Source organism: Elephas maximus, chromosome 2 (assembly GCF_024166365.1).
Source record: "Elephas maximus indicus isolate mEleMax1 chromosome 2, mEleMax1 primary haplotype, whole genome shotgun sequence".
NCBI classification, from domain to species: Eukaryota; Metazoa; Chordata; class Mammalia; order Proboscidea; family Elephantidae; genus Elephas; species Elephas maximus.
This window is the reverse complement of record NC_064820.1, coordinates 160,238,074-160,265,374: the sequence shown is the minus strand read 5'-3', so window position 1 is coordinate 160,265,374 and position 27,301 is coordinate 160,238,074. Positions and strand designations below refer to the sequence as shown.

Genomic DNA, 27,301 nt, shown 5'->3' with positions numbered 1-27,301 from the left:
ATGTCTTTCCTAAGACTTTGAGCCAAGAAAAGAGAAATCACACTAAGAGAACAGTAGATGAGAAAGATGTTACACTGAGATTCTTTCTAACTCAAGAAAGAATAGACATGCAACTGGTTAGGATGTACTGTGGTAAAAGGAACGAGTATGAATAGGTAGTATGATGGTATAATCACCATCCGTTACATTCTGAAACAGAATTACCATGTGCTAATTTTATCCAAAGCTGAACAATCAACTGTATCAAGTTATTACATGAAGGAAAGCTGAGCCATTATTCAGGTTATAATAATGATGAAGATGAACCAGTGGCCATTCACATTCATTCCATTTCTTTTTAGTCAGTATGGACAAGAAATAATCCCAAACTTCAAACATTCTAATTAATCCAAATTCATGTTCTCAACTTCACTTGTTCATGAATTTTACATGCCTGATACTAACGTTTTCACATTCTTAGTGTTAACTCTAGCAGTTGAAGACAGTCTTTAATCAAACTAAAATTTTAGCCAATCTTTGTAATTTTTCTGATTTTGTACGTCAGAGTGTTCAGGGAAAAAAATTACAAGATAGATTTTAAACTGAAATCTGAAATCTTAAAAAAACAAAAGAAAGAAAGTAAAGCTACGCCTTCCAAATACTGGCAGTATTTATCATGTATCTTCTCTATTAGAATACAAAGTCCCTGTGCACTTCTAGAATCCCACAGCCTAACTAATGCCTGACACATAGCAGGAATTCAACAGAGTCACTGAAAGAAGGGATAAAGGCTTTTAAAGTACCCAAATGACAAGTATTTATCTGGATGAATATCTATATGTTTAAATGGGCAACATGACAGCTAATACAATACAAATCAAGGTAAAATACAAGCAGAGGACAAACTCTAGATCATATACAAGGACTCGAGTGGAAACTCACTTTTTTAGACATCAACATCCACTATTCCACAGAGAGGAATGTTATTAATGAATTAAATGAAGAAATCTCAAGTTGGAGAATACAGTGCTCTTAAGATTTTACACAGTTGACAACAGGAAAAGTATTTATGAAAGATAAAGATTACTTATGTGAATTCATTTGAAGATTAACTGCCTCCAACCTAAGAATCATTAGCCAGAATCCCCACAGGTTATATACTGCTCTAACTTTTTCAAATATCCAGTACAATGAGCTGAGCAGATATAAAATTTTTTTACTATGTCTTCTTCAGAGAAGCAGAAGAGATCAAACTTAAAGCAGTGAAGAGAGTATATGTTATATATATTCTAAACATTTTATACCAAAAAGTGGTTTTATGAAAACCAAAAAACATACAGAGTTGGTGACTTCAAATATCAGTAAAATATTTAAGCACTTTAGAAGAAATAGTTGCTTTTAATAGACACGACATTGCTGTCTTCCCATATAACTCCAATTACATCTCATTACTTACGCCATTTTCACAGCATTTGTGACATTTCAACTCAACAAAAACAAAATGTCTGTGTTTTCCTAAAATATACCCATTTGATATTAATGTTTAAATTGCATCATCAGACGCCACCTATAGCCTAGCAAGTTTTACAATGGGAATAATTCTTTCTCTTCTTTTTAACATTCAGTAGTATTCTTCCTAAAAAAGTTAGAGCCTAAGTGAAGGTTTTACTTTTGACAAAATAAGTTCCTTTGTTACCTGTGTTTCTTTGGCACTGTGTTCATTTAGCTGTAACAGCAGAGTGTACTGTAGTTGGTTTTTGTTTTTACATATTTCTTTCTATTAGAGTTTCTAGCTACTTAGGAGAAGAACCACGTCTTATTCATCTGTATATTCCCACTGCTTAGCACTGAGCAGACTCCTACTCCTACCTTCTAATATCCAGTTTTCATGTTTTATGTAAATTTTAGGATCAAATTTTACATTTTTGAAAAAAGAAGAAAATCACAAACTGGTTTGCATAGTACAGAATGAGTTTTAACTTGTCTGACAGGCATGCTCTATTAACTTGCAAAATATTCAGCTGCCAACCAATTAAATGTCTTTGGAAACACTGATATCACATATAAGACTATTTTCTAAAGCAGTAATTCACAGGCACCAATGGGAAGTTATAACCCTTTTTATCAATCTGAGACAAAATGGGTAAAAAAATGTAATGAATATTCCATAAAACCAAATATAAAAGGATTGTCCTTTATTCTGGGATTATGTTCTCTTATCGGTGTAAAATGTCTTCTTAAAACTGAAATGATGTTAGATGTTCTCATATACAGTTCTTACCCTGGTAAAATAAAAAATAGCTAACTATTGGTTCCCAAAATTTTCTTAGAAATGCTACCGGACTCTAAAAACAAGTTTGGAATCTCTGTTCCAAATGACCTTCACTGTTGAACCACAAATTATTTTTGCTTTTTAAAATAACAGAAAAATAGACTTCAAGTAGCATAAGGTCACGTATTTGTTCATCTTGGCTCCCCAGTGTCTAGCACCATGCCTGGCACATAGAATGCACTCAGTAAACATTAGCTGACTTAATGAATATTAAACTAAATAAAGAAATGGTAACTGCCAGATTTTTTTTTACATTAAAATCAAAATGGAATGTCACAGAATCACAGTGTTAAAAATAACTATACACCTATTCCTTACTTACCAATCATCTTGTTATCTGACATTTTACATTTACAACAATAGCAAAAGACCTACTATCCAACTATTTTGTGCATTAATGACATACATCTGGCAGTAAGAACACCAAGATGTAAGGCAAGCAAAACGCTGGCTGTCAAAGTTATGGTTATGTGTCAACTTGGCCGGGCCATGATTCTCAGTGGTTTGGCAGTTACATAACGATATAATCATCCTACATTTTGTGATCTGATGTCATTCTCTATTTTGGAATGTTGATTCTCGTATAAGGACCTGGTTGTTGGAACCTAACCATGTCAATAAGGGAGGAGGAGGTGTATAAAATAAACGGTAATTGTCAGATTTTTTTTTTTAATTAAAAATGCAAGTTTTATACTGAGTTACAATGCTAAATTTAACCGTATAAAAAATCCCATCTGCAACAGACTCTTGAGATAAGCAATGCAGTTTTTCATATTTACACATTCAAAAGGCAATCAGAACAATGTTAAGATCTGATTCAGGTGGCAAATAGATGTAACAGGATTAGCTATAAGTTGGTAACTATTAAAGCTGAGTGATGGGTACATAGGAGTTCATATAGTCTTTATTTTTAAGTATGTCTGAAATTACCCATAATTAAAAATTGAAAGAGTAGCAACAGAACAAATACACACTGTGGAAAGATGCTATAGTAATCAGAAGACTGTGAGACACTGAGTGTGAAACAGGAAGGACAATTAAGTACTGGATGTGGTTTCTCTTCTGAAGTCGTCAGTGGAACATAAGATTTATATACATGAAAAAAATCAAACTGTAGGTTTACATGCAGTTATATGTTCACTATGTAATACATGCATTTTGGTACTCTACAAATTTAGGACCTTCCCCAAACACTTAGAAGATTTGAGCCTTGAAAGACATGGCGAAGAACAGAAGAGTGTATTGGTGAGAGCGATGATGGGAAAAGAAAATTAAGTCATGACAGGGGCACAAAGTGGGTATAATTGGCCCGACCAGAGAAGATGTTGGTTGTTGTTAGGTGGTGTCAAGTTCGTTCCGATTCATAGCAACCCTATGTACAACACAACGCAACACTGCCAGGTCCAGTGCCGTTTGCCAGGTCCTGTGCCATCCTTACAATCATTGTTATGCTTGAGCCCACTGTTGCAGCCACTGTGTCACTCCATCTCACTGAGGGTCTTTTTCGCTGATCCTCTACTTTACCAAGCATGCTGTCCTTTTCCAGGGACTGATTCCTCCTGATAACACACCCAAAGTATGTGAGATGTTGTCTCACCATTCTTGCTTCTAAGGAGCATTCTGGCAGTACTTCTTCCAAGACAAATTTGTTCCTTCTTTTGGCAATGCATGGTAAATTCAATACTCTACACCAACACCATAATTCAAAAGCATCGATTCTTCTTCAGTCTTCTTTATTCACTGTCCAGCTTTCGTATGCGTTATAAGACCACTGAAAATGCCACGGCTTGGGTCAGGTGCACCTTATTCCTCAAAGTGATATTTTTGCTTTTTAGCATTTCAAAGAGATCTTCTGCAGATTTGCCCAATGCAATTCATTGTTTAATTTCTTGACTGCTGCTTCAATGGGTGTAGACTGTGGATCCAATTCAAATGAAATCCTTGACAACTCTAATCTTTTCTCTGTTTATCATGACATTGCTTACTGATCCAGTTGTGAGAATCTCTGTTTCCTTTATGTAGAGATGTGATCCATACTGAAGGCTGTAGACTTTGATCATCAGTAAGTGCTTCAAGTCCTCTGCACTTTCAGCAAGTAAGGTTGTGTCATTTGCATAACACAGGTTGTTAATGTGTCTTCCTCCAATCCTGATGCTGCATATAGTCCAACTTCTCGGATTATTTGCTCAGCATACAGAATGACTTAACTATGGTGAAAAGGTACAACCCCTACACACACCTTTTCCGATTTTAAACCACACAGCATTCCGGTATCCCCTTGCTCTGTTCGAACGACCGCCTCTTGTTCTATGCACAGGTTCCTCATGAGCGTAATTGAGTGTTCTGGAATTCCCATTCTTGCAATGTTATCCATAATTTGTTATGATCCACACAGTTGAAAGTCTTTCCACAATCAATAAAATACAGGTAAACATCTTACTGGTATTCTCCGCCTTCAACCAAGATCCATCTGACATCAGCAATGATATCCCTTGTTCTACTTCCTCTTCTAAATCCGGCTTGAATTTCTGGCAGTTCCCTGTCAATGTACCACTGCAGCTGCTTTTGAATTATCTATGCATGTTGGGGGAACAGTGAAATAAAATAACTAAGAAGGGTGAGGCAGATTATAGAAAGAGATACGTCAGAGAGGGCTTCAATAATGGTTCACGAGGAAATGGTGACTACTGAAGTGTTCTTATGTGGAACTGTCATGGTTGGTTTTCTCAAGAAAATTAGCTTACCGAGTCTATGGGGTGTGACTTAGGAGTGAAACATAATGGAGTCAGGAAAGTTGTATCAATAATCCAAATGTGAGGTGATTCAAGTGTGGACAAGGGCAGAGGCCATAGTAGGAATAAAGAGAATGGGATCCTTCAAGGAAAAGAGAAAGGATTTTTTACTAACTACATATGAAAAAGCAAAACAATGAGTCAGTCATGATGTCAAGGCTTCAATTCTAGGCAACCAGGTGGGTGTTATTTCCAATGATAAATTCAGGGGTGGTGGAAGGTAGAAACTTAAGGAGAAGATAATAGGTATGATTTCAGAGAGGGTGAATTTGAGAAGACAACAGTAGTAACTACAATAATGTAATAACTAATCCTTATATACAGCTGGAGTCCCCGAGTGGTGCAAACAGTTAACGTGCTCAGCTGCTAACCAAAAAGTTAAGAGTTCACCCAGAGGCACCTCAGAAAAAAGGCCTGTCAATCTACTTCTGAAAAATAGTCATTGGAAATTCTGTGGAGCACAGTTCTGCTGACACACATGAGGTCACTATGCCCTGAAGTCAACTCAATGGCAAATGGTTTATATATAGCTTACTAGGTGCCAGGTACAGTTCTAGATGCTTTGTATGTATTAACTTGTTTATTCCTCAAAACAACTCTAAAGATGGTTAATATTATTATCACCATTTTACAGAAGAGGAAATTGAGATACAACAAGGTTAAGTAACTTGCCCAACGTCCCCCAGTCAGTAAGTGACAGAACAATGATTTGTAGTAGGGCAGTTTGGCCTTAACTACTTTGTGAAATCACCTCTCCATGAGATGAAGAAATGTTTAGAAGGCAAAACAATATTGCTATGATAAAAACAGTACATAAAAAATTATATTCATAGAGTTACCTAACTCTTTAGAGAAAATCCCATAATCTGACACTTTTAACAATTGACTACCTTATTTTTACGTTTTTGGAGAAAGGTTTTTTTTTTTTTTTTAAAGCCTAGCAAACTAAAAGAAAACAAAAAAAAATACTTGGAAATAAAAAAGAATCAGGATTCAGGAGAAACGTTATTACAGTTATTAAACACGAATTTTACAAACAGCTTGAACACTAGATGTCACAGTTCTAAATGGTGCTCTGTATCTTTGCTTCAGCCTACAAGTTAATTGATTATTATGTAAATTTTTGTGACCTTTCTGTATAACTCTCAGGAGCTAAGCCTTACGTTTTGGAAGTTCAATTAAAGAAAAAAATCTTTGAACAGAAGATTCAGAATGAATTTCCTTAAAACTGAGACTAAGAATGTTATTACTTTACAGCAGAGTGGACTCGTCCAAGCATAAGCCATTGCTCTTCTCAGTCCCACACAAAATTAAAATATGGCTCTATAGCATAACCACACAGTATATACTACCTTCTGAATGCAAATTATAATTTTTATTATGACACAGACCATAAGAATAGAAATTAATTATATCTTTAAAAAGTGTAACACTCACAGGAGAAAACTTGAAATTTTAAGTTAAATGACATTTACTTACGTTCTGATACTGTATAAAGGAGGTTCTGGGGTAAAGGAGGAGGTAGCCTTGCTCCCACTGGTGCAAGATTGGGCACTGCACTTGTCCCAGGCTGGTCACGGTTGTTTATCAAGTTTGACTGTGTTATAGGTGGTCCTACAGATAACAAAAAATGAAAGACAGAGCATTAATATTTCATAACTATTAAAAATACTCATTATACTAGCACTCATTTGAACATTCATACTTAAAAACCTACTTTGGCTTTGAACAGAATTAAGGAATCTGATATGTACAGGCTTATGCACTGTGAGATGCATTATTAATTAAAAGGACGGTCTTAATTCTAAAACAGGTAAAACTAATCTAGGGTGAAAAAAATCAGCACTGGCTGACTAGAGGGTTGGGATAAAGAATGGCTGGGAGGAAGCTTAAAGAAACTTTCTGGGTTGATAATAATGGTCTGTAGAACTCTTACGTTAACAACAAGCATGCTGAGTGTAGCAATGTCTGCAACTTACTGCAAAATGCATCAAAAATAAAAATGGAGAGATGGAAAGATATGTGATAATGAACATATACTGAAATGTTAATTGCAGAACTAGGTAGTGGACATATGAGTGCTTGGTGTACAGTTCTTTCAGCTTTTCTGTTGGAAGTTTTCATAGTAAAATGGTGGGGGAAGGGGAAATGACAGTCTTAGACTTAACGTTTAAATAGATTATATTTCCACTGCCCCCTCCCTACCCATCAACATTGAGCTGGTATATTCTATTGTTAGAATTTCTTCAAATGAAGATGCTTCTTTATCTGGGGAATAAAATCTCAGCTTGAGATTTACAATTATACTGTCTATGTGACAATATTAAATATTCACAAATGCTAAGTTAAAAGAACCATTGTTCTATTGATCAAATCCATGCATTAAATATCTCTAAACCTTTACCAACTTTAAGGAAATGTGTTCTATAAAGTACTTTACTGCAGGGAAGCTTAGGTAAACGACACATGGGATCTCACTGCGCTATTTTTGTAACTTTTTATTGGTCTGTAATTATTTCAAAAAAAATTTTTTTTAAAGAAAATTAACTATAGAAGATTCCTGGTCAAATGCAGAACAGAACTTCAAATTCTCATGGAATCCAAACTTTTTGGAGCCATGGTGGCTAGATGAACCCCAAAACTATTGCCCTGAGATAATCCTTAAACCTAAAATATTCCCTAAAGTCTTCTTAAAACCAAACAATATGTTAGCTTAACTAGTAGAGAACGTGTCTGCCTTGAGCATCATGCTCTTTTAGGAACTATCTATACGGAATCAAACTGACAACAGCAACTTGGAAGATGAAATAGGAAACTTAGGGGGCAGTGAGTTTATGTCAAGGGAGGAGGAACAATTTGGATAAGGAAGGTGAGAATGGTAGCACAACTTGAAGCATGTAATCACTGTCACTGAACTGTACACATAGATATTGTTGACTTGGTCCATGTTCTACTATGTATATTCCCAATAACAATAAAAGAAGAAAACTGAAAACAGTACTTTACTGCTTAATTAAATGGCATTTTCTTTAAAAATAATGACTTGCTATCTTTTAATGTAAAATGTCTTCAAATGGATATTATCATCTTTCCACACATGTAAACTATTCACTCCACATTTTTTAAATTACTTTTAAAAAAACTAGTCATACTTATGTTTCTATTACACTAGCAACTGTTAATATTTTTTAAATGACCATTTTTAAACATTCCTTACTCTTAATTTTGTTGAGTGTGATAAGGCCATATTTATCACCTTCTTAAAAAAAAAAGTCCTTATCAGTAAACAAATACTAAGCTACATACAGTGAAATTATATGGCATTTGGAATTTATTCTAGCAAAAACAAATCCGCTTCAAAGTGTGTGTGTGTGCGTGCACACATGTAGAGTGAGATAAGTGGGACAAACATAGCCAAATATTGAACAACTGGTAAAGCTGATGATGGTGCATATATTCTTCTTCTACCTGTGTATGTTCGAAAATTTCCATAATCAAAACCTAAAAAATATATATTCCAGTATTCTTGAGGAGATTTTTCTTTAAAGTGTGGGAAATTTCATTAAAATACTGGGAAGCTTTTTATCTAACATCTTAAAAAACTGACTTTCTTAAGATGCTATCAACTGACAGAATTTTGACTACAGATTGATATAGGCAGGTCTCTATAAATCTTACTCTGGAGGTACAGTAAGTAACACCATACAACAATGGATGAAAAAAAAAAAGGGAAAGAATGGCATCTTGATTATGAAAATGTACTCCAAATTCTATTATTAATTTATTCAAATATTTTAAATCATGTGTCAAGTTTGCTAAAGGGCTGTGATTCTTCCAAATAGAATTCTCCATTAAAGAAAGAAAGATCCAACCAGCATATACTTACTTGGTATAGGAAGCACAACAGAAGGTGGAGGCTGACCATGTCCCTGGGGAACAGGAAGTCTCATGCTGTGGCCAGGACCTGGGCCAGGACCAGGGCCAGGGCCTGGACCTGGGCCCGGGCCTGGACCTGGGCCGGGGCCTGGGCCTGGGCCTGGCATTGGAGGCATTAAGATTCCAGGAGGTGGTGGAGGAGGAAGCCCGGGAGGAGGAGGGGGGAAAGGAATCATGCTTGGCAGAGCAACTTCATCAACAACCAGGGGATCATTTCCATGATCAAACTGGCAAAGGTCTCCAAGTACACAAAATCCTCTTTCTGTAAGAATAAAAGAATTTTATTATAATCTACTTAAAACTCAAAAAACAAAACAGGTCCCTGAAAAAGCCACGAATCTGATTTACGAAGTGTTTTTCTCCAAGGACTCTAAAGCCTTCTTAGTGTTATTCTGTTAATCATCACACATCCCTGAGGTAGGGACAGGTGTACTCTCTACTTTCTATACTATGAGACTACAATTACAGCAAACAATAGGGTCAAAAACAGGTTACTAGCTACTATTAGATTACTCATTTTGCTGTTAAGTTTTCACAATAAAAATTCACATACTTTAAACATAAATTTAGCAAAGGCTGCAGGCTGGAGGTATAAGGGACTTGAACTAGATGGTTTAATTTCAATTATCTACTCCGAAGATATTATTCCGAAACTACTACTCTTGATATATCTGTAAGTTGAAACTTTGGTTTAAAATATTCAAAAGCATATTATGTACCAGGTTATTCATTCACTGCAACACTGTTTGTAATAATAAGATGTTAGAAACACCCCAAATGTGCATCAAGGAATAAGTTAAACAAATTTTTATATATATGAGATACTAAGAAGCATAAAAAATAGAGGAAGCTGTTCACGTAATATAGAATTATTGCCAGGAAATGCTGCTAAATGAAAAAAGCATTATGCAGAACACCGTGAACAGTACACTAGCCGTTATGTAAAAAAGAAAGTTGGGGAGGGGTATGTATATATATTTGTTTATGTGCAAATGCATAAACTATCTTTGGAAAAATACACAAGAAACTAGTAAGTTGGCCCTGGGAAAGAGAACTCCGTGGCTGAGTGACCAAGGTGAGAGAGACGTAACACTTAAATTTCGATTTGACTCTATTCTCTACTTAAAAATAAATAAAATGTAAGAATATATGCATTCTACATTTATAAGTAAAATATTATGATGTCTGAGATTTGCTTCAAATATGAGAGGACAGGGAGAAGTACAGAAGAAAACAAGGTTGCCCATGAACTGGTAACTGTTGAAGCGAGATGTATACACCCATACACCATAGTTCATTATACTAGTCTATTTTTATAAATACTTAAATATTTCCAATAATACATAATTAAAATATACTGACACACCCTCATTCATTAATTCAAATGAAAAGTCGACAAATCAAACTTGTTGGTAGGTAATACATGATTAAAATTTCTCAGCACCGAATACTACACAAGGAAATGATAACCCTTAATGTCTACCAAATTTTATGGTATACTTATAGTGTCTGAAGTAACAATAAGAACAATAAAAACCAAACTAAATAGGGTACATCTCTTGACAAGAGCCAAACCTTTAAAACAAACAAGTAGACAAGCATATATTAAAAGAGTTTCTCTTCCCCCCTTTTAACAAAATCTAGATTATAATTAAAAGTTATGCAAGATATGCAACATTTGCTTGATTGATGTTTTTGGGTATAAGAAAAGGTGGTGATTTTTACCATCATAATCTCTGCAGCGCCTCTTTGGTGGTGGGTTTCGACCAAAAGAATTGGAAGAGCTATGATTGTTATAGTAATTAGACCAACTCTCAGTTGTGTTTTCAGAGTGGTGAGCAGGTGCGATCACAGTAACAGTGCTGGGAATAGACTGTGTCCCAGAGGAATACTGCTCTGAAGAGTTTGGAGGTGGTGCAGACACAGGCACATATGAACTCTCCAAGTCGTTCCTTTCACTCTTAAACTTTGATCTTTCCCTGTGCTCTGTTTTAGCAACAAAATAAAAACAAGAAACAAATAGATCAGAAGACATTTATGTTCTTAAAATGTATTTATTTTCTCACTTTCAGAATAGGGAAGATGAGAATACTGAAGTAACTGACTGATCGAACCATAATCAAACTGTTCTCATTAATATATCCTAAAAGCAGAAACGACAATATGACATATCTTCACCAATAACTTGTGCAGAATCATCTTTTATAATACCAGCTTTTATACACTTAATGAAAAAGGGCTGTGTTCTCCACCAATATTTAATAAGAATACTATCCAAGAATTGACTTCAAAACTGGTATCCCAGGAAATCAATAGTTGAGATCCCAGTAATCTACTTAAATTTTTTTTTTTTTTTACATTTTATAAACACCAGGCAACCTTACAAAAAATCAATTACTTTTAGGGAAGGACCAAAAAAAAAAAAGGGCAGGCAATCCTCTTCCTTAAATGATAGCTTTGTTGATTAAAGTACATGTCTATTAATTATACAGATACATAAGTATAGATATGCACTCATGAATAGCTTCTTTTTAGTCAAACTCCTTTGACTCCATCCAGAGAATTGAGCCCTACCTTTTAACAAAATCAATATTCAGTTTTTGAGAATATTCCAGTTTTTATATTGCTAAGACATTAAAGGTATATTTACCTTTAAGGAGATTTCTCTTTCCGTTGTCGTATGTATGGGAAGATAAGCAACTACGGAGTTTTTAGGATGATGCCTCATACTCACCAACATTCCTGTTTGGATCCCGGTCTTTACTGCGCCCTCTACTTCGGCTCCGACTACGACTCAGGCCTCGGCTCTTACTCCGGCTCTTACTCCTGCCTCTTCTCCAGTCATACTTCTCACGGTATAATTCATTCCGCTCATAGTACCGGTCGTAATCCCTCCACTTGCCATCTTCTCTTTTTTTCTCACGTGTCCTATAATAAACAGATATAAAAGCCATTTATTGGCTACAAAAATTAAGACAAGAAACAAATCAGTAGTATGAAACACCTTCCCTGAGTCATCAAAACTCATAACGTTTATGCTCTGTTAGAAAGCCCTAAGACCACCACATATCCTCTGATCCATTACGTGAAAGGGAAAAAACATTTGTATTTCAAGCACACTGGGTGGGGAGAAATGAAAAGGAAAGGTGAATCCAAAGTGTGAGGAATGGTGGGGGGAAGGGAGACAGAAATTCAGAACAGGAAAAGAAAAACAGCTCAAAATAAGTTTTTCCTAAACAAAGACCAATTTTTTGATGGTAGACTCATGATCTAATATACAAGTTGCGCTACTTGTAACATGAGCTGATACATGTAATTTTAATACTGAGCACCCCTAAACAAATGGAACATTTCACTGATATTCTCGAAGGAGACTGTTCCCACCCCTGAGCTCTTGGGGAAAGCACATAATGATGATTGTTTATAAAAGAAATAAAAAGTATGACGAAGACAAAAAACAGAAGAGTGAAAGGAAGAAAGGTAACATTCTCTTTCTTAAAGCACTTTAGAGAGAGGAAAGTCAGTATAGTATGCTAAAAGCCCCTGTAATGTCCTTGGAAGGCCACTGGAAAGTGAGTTATCTTAATAAAAGATAAACACAAACCTTCGTTCGCTAGATTCTGAACGAGTCTTCTGGGGACTAGGATATTTCTTTTTTCTGCTGTCTCGTTCTTCTTCTGCTGGCTCCTGAAATACCTACATGGAAACATTCATTAAAAACAAGAAAGTCCATCTATAAATTACAAAACATATTCAACCTTGTAATCTTTCTGGCCCGAGAGAGAACACAAATAAATATAATGAAATACTGAAGTTAAATCACATCCAAAAAAGTTAGGCAACAGACAGAGGCAAAATATATACTAAAAGAAAAGTACTTTAACAAGCAGTATTTAAATTAATTGTTAACTTACGGCAGAGATTAGAACAGCTGTGTGGGAAGAAAATAAGCAATGCACTCTTTGAAATAGTAGAAACTGAATAAAATGGTATATGATTCCCTAATTATAAAATACATTCACACATATAATTTGTTTGAGGGCGATTTTTTATTTATTTTGTAGAAAAGGTTTCAGGAACAAATGGTTAAGTAGGTTAATCAGTTAAATGTTATAAAACTAAATATTTTTATAAATTATGGAAAAATGCTACTAGAACTAATGAAACCGTGAAAGCTTCTTTTAAAGCCTAACAGACAAGACTGACCAAAGAAACAAAAAAGGACCAGTGATTTTATTACTGTCTTTAAAACAGAAGCTGATCTCACTTTGCAAACTCCCACTTCCTAAAATAAGCCAGATATCTGATTTACTAAAGAAAAGTAAAACAAAGTTATTTGCAGGACCTAAACAAATGCCCATCTAATGGAGAAGCTCACTTACAAATACCCAAATCAAGAAATGAATAGACCAAGAGAAGACAAATTTAATAAAACTAAGGCAGCATATACAGGGTCTCTGTGAGTTGGAATCAACTCCATGGTAGTGGGTTTGGTTTTGGGGATTTTTAAGGCAACATAAAATGGCAGCCACAATACGGTAACTATATAGTGCTGGCACTCTACACAATCATTACAAAATATTTAAAAATCATTCTATCTACCAATTTACAAGAAATACAGAGATGTGTTACTCCGCTGGGATGCAATCAGCAAAATACAGAGAGTGAAAAACTCTACGTGACAAATGACTGAGTTTCTTCAAAGAGTCAAGGGACCCAAGGGAAATCAAAACATACATCCACACAAAAAATTATACACAAATGTTCCTAGCAGCATTAATCACAATAGCAGAAAAGAAGAAATGACCCCCTTGTCCATCAACCCAAATGTCTACCAACTGATGAAAAGATAAATAAAATGTGGTATAATCCATACAAATGGAATGTCATTTGGCCATAAAAAAGAAATGAATTACCACAATGAGCTACCACTTCACACTCAAAAAAATCAAACCAAACATGTTGTCACTGAGTTAATTCTGACTCACGGTGACCCCACGTGTTACAGAGTAGAACTGCTCCGTAGGCTGTAATATTTATGGAAGCAAATCATCAGGCCTTTCTTCTGTGGCACCACTGGGTGGGTTCAAACACCAATCTTTAGGTTGGTAGAGCACAAATCACTTGTACTACCTAGGGATTTCACACTCACCAGGATGGCTACAATCAAAAGACAGACAATAACAAGTGCTGATGAGGATGTGGAGAAATTAGAGTCCTGATACATTGCTGGTGGGAGCGGAAAATGGTCAGCCACTGTGGAAAACAGTTTGGCAATTCCTCAATAAGTTCAATAAAGAATTAATGTATGACTCAAAAATTCCATTCCTAGGTATATATCCAAAAGAACTGAAAACAAGCGTTCAAACAAAAACTTGTACAAGAATGTCCATAGTCACACACTTCACTAAAGAAGATATTCAGGCAGCTAACAGATACATGAGAAAATGCTCTCGGTCATTAGCCATTAGAGAAATGCAAATTAAAACTACAATGAGATTCCATCTCACTCCAACAAGGCTGGCATTAATCCAAAAAACACAAAATAATAAATGTTGGAGAGGCTGCAGAGAGATTGGAACTCTTATACACTGCTGGTGGGAATGGAAAATGGTACAACCACTTTGGAAATCTATCTGGCATTATCTTAAACAGTTAGAAATAGAACTACCATACAACCCAGAAATCCCATTCCTCGGAATATACCCTAGAGAAATAAGAGCCTTCACACAAACAGATATATGCACACCCATGTTTATTGCAGCTCTGTTTACAATAGCAAAAAGCTGGAAGCAACCAAGGTGTCCATCAACGGATGAACGGGTAAATAAATTGTGGTATATTCACACAATGGAATACTACGCATTGATAAGAACAGTGACGAATCTGTGAGACATTTCATAACATGAAGGAACTTGGAAGGCATTATGCTGAGCAAAATTAGTCAGAGGCAAAAGGACAAATATTGTATAAGACCACTATTATAAGATCTTAAGAAATAGTAAAAACTGAGAAGAACATATACTTTTGTGGTTACGAGGGGGGGAGGGAGGGAGGGAGGGAGAGGGTTTTTTATTGATTAATTAGCAGATAAGAACTGCTTTAGGTGAAGGGAAGGACAACACTCAATACATGGAAGGTCAGCTCAATTGGACTGGACCAAAAGCAAAGAAGTTTCCGGGATAAAATGAATGCTTCAAAGGTCAGCGGAGCAAGGGCGGGGGTTTGGGGACCATGATTTAAGGGGACTTCTAAGTCAATTGGCAAAATAATTCTATTATGAAAACATTCTGCATCCCACTTTGAAATGTGGCGTCTGGGGTCTTAAATGCTAACAAGCGGCCATCTAAGATGCATCAATTGGTCTCAACCCACCTGGAGCAAAGGAGAATGAAGAACACCAAGGTCACACGACAACTAAGAGCCCAAGAGACAGAAAGGGCCACATGAACCAGAGACCTACATCATCCTGAGACCAGAAGAACTAGTTGGTGCCCGGCCACAATCGATGACTGCCCTGACAGGGAGCACAACAGAGAACCCCTGAGGGAGCAGGAGATCAGTGGGATGCAGACCCCAAATTCTCATAAAAAGACCATACTTCATGGTCTGACTGAGACTAGAGGAATCCCGGCGGCCATGCTCCCCAGACCTTCTGTTGGCACAGGACAGGAACCATCCCCAAAGACAACTCATCAGACATGAAAGGGACTGGACAGTGGGTGGGAGAGAGATGCTGATGAAGAGTGAGCTAATTATATCAGGTGGACACTTGAGATTGTGCTGGCATCTCCTGTCTGGAGGGGGGATGGGAGGATAGAGAGAGTGGGAAGCTGGCAAAATTGTCACGAAAGGAGAGACTGGAAGGGCTGACTCATTAGGGGGAGAGCAAGTGGGAGTACGGAGTAAGATGTATGTAAACTTATATGTGACAGACTGACTGGATTTGTAAACGTTCACTTGAAGCTCAATAAAAGTTAAAAAAAAAAAAAAAAAAGAATGTTCATAGTAGCACTATATTCATAATAGCCAAGAGGTGAAAGCATTCCAAAGGTCCATCAGTAGATGAATGGATAAACAAAATGTAGTATATCCATAAAACAGAATATTATTCAGTTATAAAAAGGAATGAAGAACCATACTAATACATACTACATCGATGGGCCTTGAAAACATTATGCTGAAGGAAGCCAGAAACAAAAGGCCACGTATTGTATAATTCCATTTATATAAAATATCCAGAATAGGCAAATTCATAGGGATAGAAAGCAGTTCAGTGTTTGCCAGGGGCTGTGGGGAAGGGGAATGGGGAGTGATTGTTTAATTGGTACAGGTTTCCCTTTGGGATGATGAGAATGTTCTGGAATTAGATAATGGTGATGGTTGTACAACACCGTGAATATATGAAATGCCACAGAAGCATATGCTTTAAAACAGAATTGTAAATATTATGTTGTGTGTATTCTACCACAATGAAAAAAAAGTACTGATACATGCCACAACATGGATGAACCTTGAAAATGTTACACTAAGTGAAATAAGTCAGTCACAAAAGACCACATACTGTATGATTCTATTTATATGAGATATCAAAAATAATCAAATTTATAGAGCTAGAAAACAGATTAGTGGTTGCACAGGACTGGGAGGGGCTTGGGGGATGATGGCTAACGCATACGGAGTTACTTTTTGGGGTGATGAAAATATTCTCAAGTTGATTGTGGTGATGGCTGTACAACCCTACAAATACGTTAAAACCATTAAACTGTATATTTTACAGGGGTGAACGGTAAGGTATGTAAAATATATTTCAATAAATCTGTAAAAACATTCAAAGGCCATGTACAATATGGACAAATCTCACAAACATAATATTGAGTAAAGAACAGACAAAAGACTGTATGATTCCTTTTACATAAATGCAAAAAGCAGGAGAAATTAATACATGGTATTAGAAGTACAAGTAATGGTTATTCTGGGAGGGAACTGGAAGGGGTCACACCTGGGGCTTCTGGAATTCTATTAATGTTATATTTCTTGAGCTGGGTGCACAGGTGTGTTCAACTTTGTGAAAATCAACTGAGCTATACAATGACGCTTTACGTACTTTTCTGGAAGTATGGTAAACTTCAATAAAAAGTTTCAAACAATAAAAAAATAAAACCAATCATATGTGGCTCTTGATTACTTGGATCTTGATTCAAACAAATGGGAAAAAATAGACATATCTGATATCACTGGAGCTCTGGTGGCACAGGAGTTAAGTGTTTGGCTGCTAACCAAAAGGTAGGCAGTTCAAATCCACCAGCTGCTCCTTGGAAACCTTATGGGGCCATTCTACTCTGTCCTATAGGGTTGCTACAAGTCAGAATCAACTCAATAGCAAAAGGTTTGGTTTTTTTGTTTTTAGGAAATTTTTTTTTTTTTTTTAACGATACCATTTAGAGTTATGTACTAAATACAGATGATGTCTGAGATGTGCTTCAAAATAGTATCAGAGGAAACAAAGTATCTGGAGTTACAGAAAGAAAATTTTTATTCTGAATAATGAGTTACATGGCATTATACCGCTTTATATATATCTTGAACTATTCATACATGTATAAAACAACAACAACAAAAAAAAACCCAAACCTGTGGCCGTCAAGTCAAATCTGACTCACAGAGACCCTACAGGACAGAGCAGAACTCCTCCACAGAGTTTCCAAGGAGGGCCTGGCAGATGTGAACTGCCAAACCTTTGGTTAGCAGACGTAGCTCTTAACCATTGCACCACCAGGGTTTCCTAAACATGTACAGAAACTTCATATGCCAAAATCTCTTACCTACTTTAGTCCTACTATTCCGAGAAAATGTGAAGTTGATTTTTTTTTTAATTGTGCTTTAAGTGAAAATTTACACAGCAAATTACTTTCTCATTAAACAGTTAATATACAAATTATTTTGTGACATTGGTTACCAACCCCGAGAAGGGTCAACTCTCTCCTTGTCTGGAAAGGTGATTTCTTAACAGAATCAGACTGTGACCAAGCAGCCTAATTTTTAGTTTTCCTTTTATGTGGCTTAAGTTTTTTTTTCTTCCCCCTTGCATCTTACATTAGAAGTCTGATTGTTACACACATATTTAAGAAGTTTTAATTATCTTGGTCTATCATAGCCATATAACTCTGAAAGCCTCCACTGCATTAAGTCATTTTAGATACAAAAGTACACTGAATGGGTATGTGCACAAAGGCCACGGGTTGTTGCGGCTGAGTGATGAGAACATGGGAATTTATTATACTATTCTGTCTCCTTCGATGCATGTCCAAAATTCTATGTAACAAGTTTTTTAAAAAACAAAATGAAATAAAGGTATCTTCAGACAAAAACAAAACTGTACCAAAGAGGTTCTCCTATTTCTAGCTATAAACCCCCGCACCAAGTTGAAGAAAAACTGCTTTCTATTAGTGATCACAGTACAGTGAATAAGGAGTTCTAATATACCAAGTATCTATGATTTTCATAGACTTTTTGCAAACTCATGAACTCATACAGACTTGGCTAAGGAGTTTAATAGCAACCAATTATTACTACAGCGAATTTACAGGTAATTTTCCAACTGCAGATCAATGCAGTGTGCTCTATAAATCACAGCACATTATCTACCAAGTAGCTTTCCAGCATCGGCACAAGTGATGTCACTGATCCAAATTCTCACACCTGGCTCCCCTTGTGACCAATAGTCTAATTATAAAACAACAGATTGTACAATGTAGCTAGGACCAAGGCAGAAAGTTAAGATGGCTAGTCATCAGATTTGCTCCTCAGCACCCTGCTCAGAGCAACTATTCCAACTGAGCAACTATTTCAACTGAACTATTTCAGCTGAAACAACAATTATTTCAAACACCAGAAAAAGAGAGCCACAGTCAAAGATACATACTGCTGTCAACCTCCTTTCCTTCCACATTATCTAAAAGAATTACCATAAACGATTACATTAATGCACTATTATGTGAACTATTATTTACGTTCGTAATGGCAACTGTATATAAAATCTTAGAAAACAGAAGAAATGTCAAAAAATCTCAGTTGCTTGACAATTCTTAAAATCAGGATTTACTATAAAGATACAAAATGAAGTAGTACAATTTGTTTTTAAAACGTATCCTTTCAAAACTCAATACAATGCAATTTTTCCCTTATATTCAAATCAGCTGTCTTGCAGACACTTCTAAACTACTAACCTTCAATGGCTCTACAAAATAGTTTGTACACCAAAAACTTTAACTGATTGTAAAAGATGTGAAACTAACCATACACCTAAAATTATATACTAAAGTACCAAAGAAAAGTTTCTTCCTATTTCTAACACTGAAAGAAACATACAGGGATTCTCTCCTATTTTAAATGACCTTATGCGGAGATTAAGAGCTTGGCTGTTAACCAAACGGTCGGCAGTTTGAATCCACCAGCGGCTCCTTGGAGATCTACGGGGCAGTTCTACTCTGTCCTATAGGGTTGCTATGAGTTGGAACAGACTCGATGGCAACGGGTTTGGTTTTGGTTTTTCACGAGATCAGTGGGCACAAGCTAGAAACAAAAGAGGTCTTATTTGATCTCAAGTATAGCCCCATTTTTTTTTTTTTTAATGTTGGATCAATTCAATCAGGGTAGCATTTCAAATTGTATCAGAAATGGCAACTAAATGTAATGAATCCTGTACTGGACAGTAGAACACTACACTATAAAAAAAGAGACATCATTAGGTCACCTGACAAAATTGAAATTTGAAAAGTAGATTACCAACATTGTATTAATGTTAAATTTACTGATACTGATAAAAGTACTGTAGCTATCTAAGAGAATACCCTTATTAGGAAATACATACTGAAGTATTTAGGGATCAAGGGCTATAATATATATAACTTACTCTCAAATAATTCAGAAAAAATTAGTATATGCGATATAAATAAAGCAAATGGGGCAAATCGTTCAACAGGTAAATCTAAGTAGGTGGTATATGGGTGTTTTTGATACTATTATTGTAATTTTTCTACAGATTTAAAATGATTTCCAAATAAAGAGTTTAAAAAAAAATCTTGTTGTTTTCAGAATATAATAAAAACAAAAATTTGGAATATATTGCTGTATAACAACCAAAGTTTATGTGCCAAGCAATGGACTAGGAAATATGCATTATACACACACACATATATGTACATATAATTTGTTGTTGTGAGCTACCACTGAGTTGATTCCAACTCAGTGACCCTATGTGCAACAGAACGTAACACTGCCCACTCCTGCGCCATCCTCACAATCGTTGCTATGTTTGAGGCCACTGTTGCAGCCATTTTATATATATAAAATCTCACTTAATCCTCAATGAGATAAGCACTACTTTGATCCTCACTCTGCTGATGAGAAAGTAGGACAAAGAAGTAAGTTGTAGGCAGAATGATTTTAGAACCCATATTCTTACTACATAATATTACACTGTCAGTACATAAAAAGAATTACAAATGACCTCTATAAAATCTTTCTCGGTTCAAAAAAATTAGGCTACCATCTATAATCATGTTTTTATATCTCAAAATTATAAAAATATTTTTTCCTTTTCTTTCCAGTGCTGATAAGGATATTTATAATTACATTAACTACAGAAAAATTCTAAACAGTTAAAAAAAGTAAATGATTTCTCTATTTACTTGAAAATGTGTTACCTAAGGATTTCTCTTGAGGTTTCATTAATACTTTACTTCCAGCCAAGCCTCTATATTTAACCAAGCTTTTTTTTCTAAAAGGCACTGGACACGATTTCTTAGATTTCCTCAATATTACTTAAAATATTTCTTGGACCTCTAAACATGCTACCTGAAATTCTTCCAACTTTTCAAAACCAAAGGAACTAAGAAATCTTGATAAAGAATCTGCACCATGTCCAAAACCCAGAAACTTCAACAGACAGCTAATTACTTCTATAGAGCTCAACTTCCAACTAAGAAAGATACTGGTAATGGGATATAAAAAGCCCCCAAAAAGCAAAAGGATATTCTTGCATTACCTCCTCTTTAATTTCTTCTTTCTCTTGGACTGAAGGTTTTGGCTCTGGCTTAACTGGTTCCAAAGGTGGAAGGTAGTTCTTAGTATAGAGACTTTCAAAGAGTTTATCCACAAAACCTGAAGTTTCTAAAAAGAAAAAATAATATTTAAATGTTAAACCAAAAACTGAAGTGTGACAATACACTGCTGGCGAAGCTGAGGAAAACAGCTCATCTCATACGCTGCTGGTGGAACTAGAAGTGAATACACCCTTATGGAGGAGAATCCCACCTCGGAGGTTTTTAATCCTTCTGACATAACTTGCTCATGTACAAAACATCAGGTACATGGGAGTGTACTGTCTGTAATAGTGAAAGATTGAAACAACCCAAATCTCCGTGAAAAAGAGAGTAGTTAAACAAATTATGGCACGACCATCACACAGAAAAGAAGAATTAGGATTGATAATGCCCAATTTCAAAAATACAGGGCTAAATATCTGTATCTTTTTGTATTCGCATAAAGAAACCTGAAAAGACACAAAAACTGACAAGTGTTTAGTGGGGGGTGGGAAAGGGGCAGATGAAGAATAGGTAAGAGAGACTTTTCATAATTTACCTTTATGTTGTTGGATTACACTAAATGCATGGCCATTCAAAAAAATTAAAAACATTTTTTAGATCAGAATGAGAGGAATGAGAAATTATCTTTTGTGTTTTACCTAATACATTGTTTTATTACATCTAAATTTAAGTAACTTTTTTTGGCCTCACCCTAAGGAACAGATGAAGTGTGTATTAAGCACAACACAGGCTCTGCTTACACTGTAATTAGTACATGTTTTATATAAACGATATTTCTAAAATGTCAAATTATTTTTCCTTCAGAAAAGAATCTTCTTAAAAACTTCTTTACACTATTAATTTGCACAATAAGTATTTTTCATGATTACAAAACAGTTCCTGTTAACTGTTATCTATAACTTTAAGACAACAAATAAATTAATCAGGCCCTTTAAAAAGTCTTTATATTCAAAAGACCTTCTGCATACACTTCTGTATTTTTAAAACTTTTTTTTTTACAACAAACAACTACTACTTGTGTAATTTAAAAAGTATATAACCCAATAAAGAAAAAAGCATAGGTAAATATCTAACACTACATATTATCTAAAATAATTAAGGCAAAAAGAAGCATATTTTATAAAAGGTATTTAATATCACTTTAATACAGAATATAAGCAAAGACATAAATCTAGAGCTATACTCTCCAATACGATAGTCACTGGACACATGTGGCTACTTAAAATTAAGTTTAAATTACTTAAAACTAAAAAAATCAGTTCCTCAGTCATATTGGCCAATTTCAAATGCTCAATAATGGCACTGGCGTATCAACGTAGGTACAGAAGCCATCCAACACTACAGAAAGTTCTGCTGGATGGCACTAACCCAGAAGGACGTATATAAGTACGTAAGAGTAATTTTTAACTCTATGGACAAATTTTTTTTTTTTTTTGGTGATAGAAACAATGCCAGACATCCGAAATAGAATTCTGCAAGGCCAATGAGTTTTTAAATTGTGCTTTAGATGAAGGTTTACAGAGCAAATTAGTTTCTCATTAACACATATATCATTTTGTGACACTGGCTGTCAACCCCACAACGTGTCAACACTCTCCCCTTCTCAACTTTGGGTTCCCCGTTACCAGCTTTCCTGTTCCCTCCTGCCTTCTCATCCTTGCCCCTGGGCTGGTGTGATCATTTAGTCTTATTTTGTTTTATGTGCCTTTCTAATCTCTGGCTGATTGGTGAACCTGAGGAGGGACTTCAGTACTGAGTTAAAAGGGTGTCCGAGGCCATACTATCAGGGTTTCTCCAGTCTCTGTCAGACCGGCAAGTCTGGTCTTTTTTGTGTGAGTTAGAATTTTGTCCTACATTTTTCTCCAGTTCTGTCCAGGACTCTCTATTAAGCAGTCAGCGGTGTCTAGCGGCAAATTTTTGACTGTTTATTTTTTTCTCCTTTTTTAAAAAGTATTTTATAATTTTTCCTTTTGTGTACTTCTTTTGTAATTAAAAAAAAATTTATTAAAAACCTTTAAGGTCTTAATAACAGCGTCCAATAAACATACACTTGCCTCTTAAATGTCTTTACTATGTTTTGTATTTTAGTCTTTTTTCATGTCTCAACATTTCACAGGACTCAGCTTTAATGTAATACATTTAGAAAGGAAAATACTGTACTGGGGAAAAATTTGTTAAGTGTTATATTCTGGGGATATAAAAATGCTTAATATGCACGAAAAAATATGTAATTGTGTGTTTTTACATCGAGAAGCCATATTTACTATCTTTTCTTTCTCAGTAGATACTTGTGTTAAAGGATATCTTCTCATCACTGACAGATCAACCAATAGGTATGTATTATCCATATTCCTGTACATCCATTCAACAATATTTATTGAATATCTTTTATGTGCCAAGCTCTCTACGTTCCAAGTCTCTGCTCTCAACAAGTGGAAAGACAAATAAGGGGAGAGGAAGACAGATAAACTGGCAAATAAATGTATGACAGAATGTGACAAGTGCTATGAAAAAATAAAGCAAGATTGGGAAGAGTGAGTGACTAGAGACATGGGTTGTGCTACTGTACATGAGGTGCTCAAGGGAAAATGCTCTGATAAGATGACATCTGAAAACAAAGATAAAAAGAGGGAGGTAACTATGTTTCAGGCACAGGTATGGCAAGTACAAAGGCCCTGAGTTGGGAGCATCTTTGCCATGTTCAAAGAACACCAAGGTGGTCAATGTGGCAAAGTGGAACAAGTAAGGGAGAGTGATAGGACATGAGATCAGAGAGGCAGCAGGGGACGCCTCAGATAAGCTCTGCTGACCATGGAAAGGGCTTTGATAAGAAGTTAAACGCACAAAGAAGAGGATCGTGCCCACCACATCTTGCATATCAAGAAACATAGCCAAGAGGGAAAATAAAGATGGACTCATTATCCTAAGAAACAGCAGGAATAAGCAGCATTATTTTCTTAAACTCTTACCCTTCAAGCATCAACTAGGCTCTGCCTCAAGCTGCCAAGGACCCAATCACTTAAAAAGCATTTGGGCTCAATGCAGAAAAGCAGAAAAGAAAAGGAAAAAGAAGCAGAAGGAAAAGGGAAAAGTGAAAGAAAAAAAAAAGCAGTCTGCCAAAACACATAATAAATAATTGGGCATACAGAAGTACATTCAAGTATTCGAAAGATCCTGACCACTCTCTTTCCTATCAATCTTATATCTTCAAGATTTTACCAGTAAGCTTTAAATTTAAAATATTTAAATACTTGGGTGAAGACCTGTAATAATTACCTTTTTGTAAAAAGACATCAAGCTGATCAGCACAAAAGGCTTTCAATTCTTTCTCAGGTTTGTCCTTCTTGACCAGTGCTACAACATAGTTGGCTAAGGCTGAAGGGTCAGCATCACATCTAGTTAAAGAAAAAACAAAGCTTTAAAAATACATTTTTTAAACCATAGTGTTACTGATGAAGTCAACCCTATTTTGGAAAGCCAAAGGTAAAACGCTTTATTTTAAAAAGTGACTGCAAACACAGGTGACTATTAAAAATGATACATAAATACTCAAAGTGAGATTTTCCTTCTGTTTATTTCTACAAAGGAGTCAGTTTGAATCCTATTTTTGAGGTTTAATTATACCAAGAATCTTGGACCAAATCTACATTTATGTGCTCTCTCAATGGTAAAAGGGTGGCAACTAACTCCAAAGTTGCTGTCTTACTCCCAGCCTGCAGAAGCACTGACAATAATGCCCTGGGGACCATCTGTACCACGTGGCCAATGAGGAACAACTGGGCGAAATGATGGGACAGCTTTCCCCTCCCCTCAAGACTACTCTCCCTACGACCCCAGCTACCAACACCCAAAACTGACAATCACCCCCACTACTAATCTTTTCAATGAATATCCTAAGAATCTTCTAAAAAGTGAGAACATGAGAGGGACTGCAGCTTAAATATTATTGGCAAACACTTTAGCTGGAAAAATCAAGACCAAACAGATAAGGATCTGGGGTGTTAGAAACAGAAAGGATAAGCAAAGTGGAAGGGTTGCAGAGATAATCTTTTATCTACGTCTTTTTTTTTTTTTTTTAGTCAGTAGTAGCATGACCTTGACACTCAAAACCGTGTATTATGCCAGGGCAACACATGATCCTTGAGTTGCCAGCTCCTGACTTATACCAATTTGTCAGACTTAACGTTTATCTACATCACACGGAACTCAAAGTTTCATGTTTTAAATATATACAGTTTTGATATTCTAGATCTCTCCATGAAAACACATTTAAGTAACACATATCCTTTGGGGCTACATAAGGTTGCTGTGACAGTAAATGAAAAAATTCGGAACGATAGCAAATGAAAACATTATGCAAGCAAAGTGATCCTATCCGTATAAAACACTATTCAAATAACTCATCTTGTGCTATAATCCTTGGCTTCCACTGTCAACCAGAAAGTTAAAGAGTTTCAGCTCAAGAGTATCATCACATATCTAACAATTTTATGAGATAACTAAAGCGCAAGCAGCCCCAGCACCTGTAATTTCTTCTAATCTATACTGTTAAAGCTGATATCTCAATACAATAGCAGAATCTTTTTCACTGCCAATATTAGCATTGTTTGTGGGAAAGGCTGATTTCTTTAAACATCTTTATTGATTTTATGTTTCAAATTCTAATAGAGCCCATTTCAATGATTGTCAATTTTATAAAACTGAAAGCTAATTAAAAAAAAATCATGTGCAAGGGTCAATATGCACTAGGAGAGAGTATAAGGACCAAAGATGATGAGTTACATATTAATGAAAATGTGCAATTTAAAAGAAAGTCATGGTTTTTTTTTAAAGTAAAAAACACAAATTTCATTTTGGAGAATTATGAGCACATCACTTAGTCCAACTACTAAATTCTAAAATAGATATACAGTATTTCTGTCTTAAAAAAATGTTATATATGCTATGCCCACCTTGACTATTCTATAGCCCACTGCTATGGATAGAGTCAATTCTGAGTTATAGCGACCCTATAGGACACAGTAGAACTGTCCCATAGGGTTTCCAAGGCTGTAAATCAAAGCAGGCTGCACATCTTTCTCCCTCAGAGGAGCTGGTCGGTTTGAACCAATGACCTTTCAGTTAGCAGCCGAGCACTTTAACCACTGCACCACACCTTAAAATAGCAATGTGTCAAGAGACTTAATTTCACCCCGAGAACAGTAGGATATTTGATCAGTATAGTTCTAATTAACATTCACATGGAGGGAAAAGGAAAAAAAAAATCACATTTCTATCTTTACTAATAAAGTTCAGATCCTGGATAAGGAGGACATTCTGACATAGAAAAGGATTTTTTTTAAAGATAAATAAGAATGACAAGAAGAAGCAATGTTATTTTTTCTGGTACTATGAGAACTCTGAAGGAATCTCATGACCTCATGGTATAAGGTGGGCAAGGATATGAGGTTTCTAGTGAGAAAGAGGCAAAACATTCAGAAACAAACCCAAGTATCTTATACATATAAGACATACATTCAGTATTCAGACTCTGGAAAACAAATGCAAAGTTAGGCTGCTTTGATGAAATACATTTTGATGTCATGGTCTTTTACAACTCAAGATGAACGGTTACAGGAAAACTCCAATTATTTGTTTAATGTAAGAGAACTGACTGTTACTGATAGAATTCCGCACCAAGTACAAAAGCACGTTTACAGCCAAAAGAGCTGAACCACTTAAATTTAACAGCTCTTAACATGTATCCATAAAGTGTGTTAGGAAGGAAATTGCCAGCCTGCAATAATAAGTCACTCTAATTGAATAAAAAAAAGTAATTGAACGGTGAAACTTAAATACATTGGGGAGCTTTATGCTGAATTATTATCGTTCGTATTTGTTCTTTCAACATACTGACCTCTTACGGTACAATATTTAGAAACTGACAACTAAAATACTGCAGTTACAGCACAGTACAAACAGATGTCCAGAAGTATATCACAAAAACCCAAGCATGACTGAGATCCTTGATAGGCTACAAGAAAAATCCAGGGCTACGTCCCACACCCCCAATATCGTTTCTTACTCCTCTTAACTGGCTTAGCATTTGGCTGCTAACCAAAACGTCAGCAGTTCAAATCACTAGTCGCTCCTTGGAAACCCTATGGGGCAGT

The 27,301-nt window shown here is 35.7% G+C and overlaps 1 protein-coding gene across 2 annotated transcripts in view; it reads right to left on the bottom strand.

Moving 5' to 3' along the window:
- Nucleotides 1-27,301, bottom strand: part of RBM27 (RNA binding motif protein 27) — a 68,137-nt gene that overhangs the window by 32,499 nt on the left and 8,337 nt on the right. For both annotated transcript variants that reach the window (XM_049873987.1, XM_049873988.1), the window contains exons 2-8: nucleotides 24,426-24,544; nucleotides 21,089-21,213; nucleotides 12,644-12,735; nucleotides 11,774-11,967; nucleotides 10,765-11,025; nucleotides 8,990-9,301; nucleotides 6,583-6,717 (exon numbers count right to left, since the gene is read on the bottom strand). In XM_049873987.1, coding sequence (XP_049729944.1) covers nucleotides 6,583-6,717; nucleotides 8,990-9,301; nucleotides 10,765-11,025; nucleotides 11,774-11,967; nucleotides 12,644-12,735; nucleotides 21,089-21,213; nucleotides 24,426-24,544 — 1,238 coding nt within the window. The remainder of the gene's footprint in view (nucleotides 1-6,582; nucleotides 6,718-8,989; nucleotides 9,302-10,764; nucleotides 11,026-11,773; nucleotides 11,968-12,643; nucleotides 12,736-21,088; nucleotides 21,214-24,425; nucleotides 24,545-27,301) is intronic.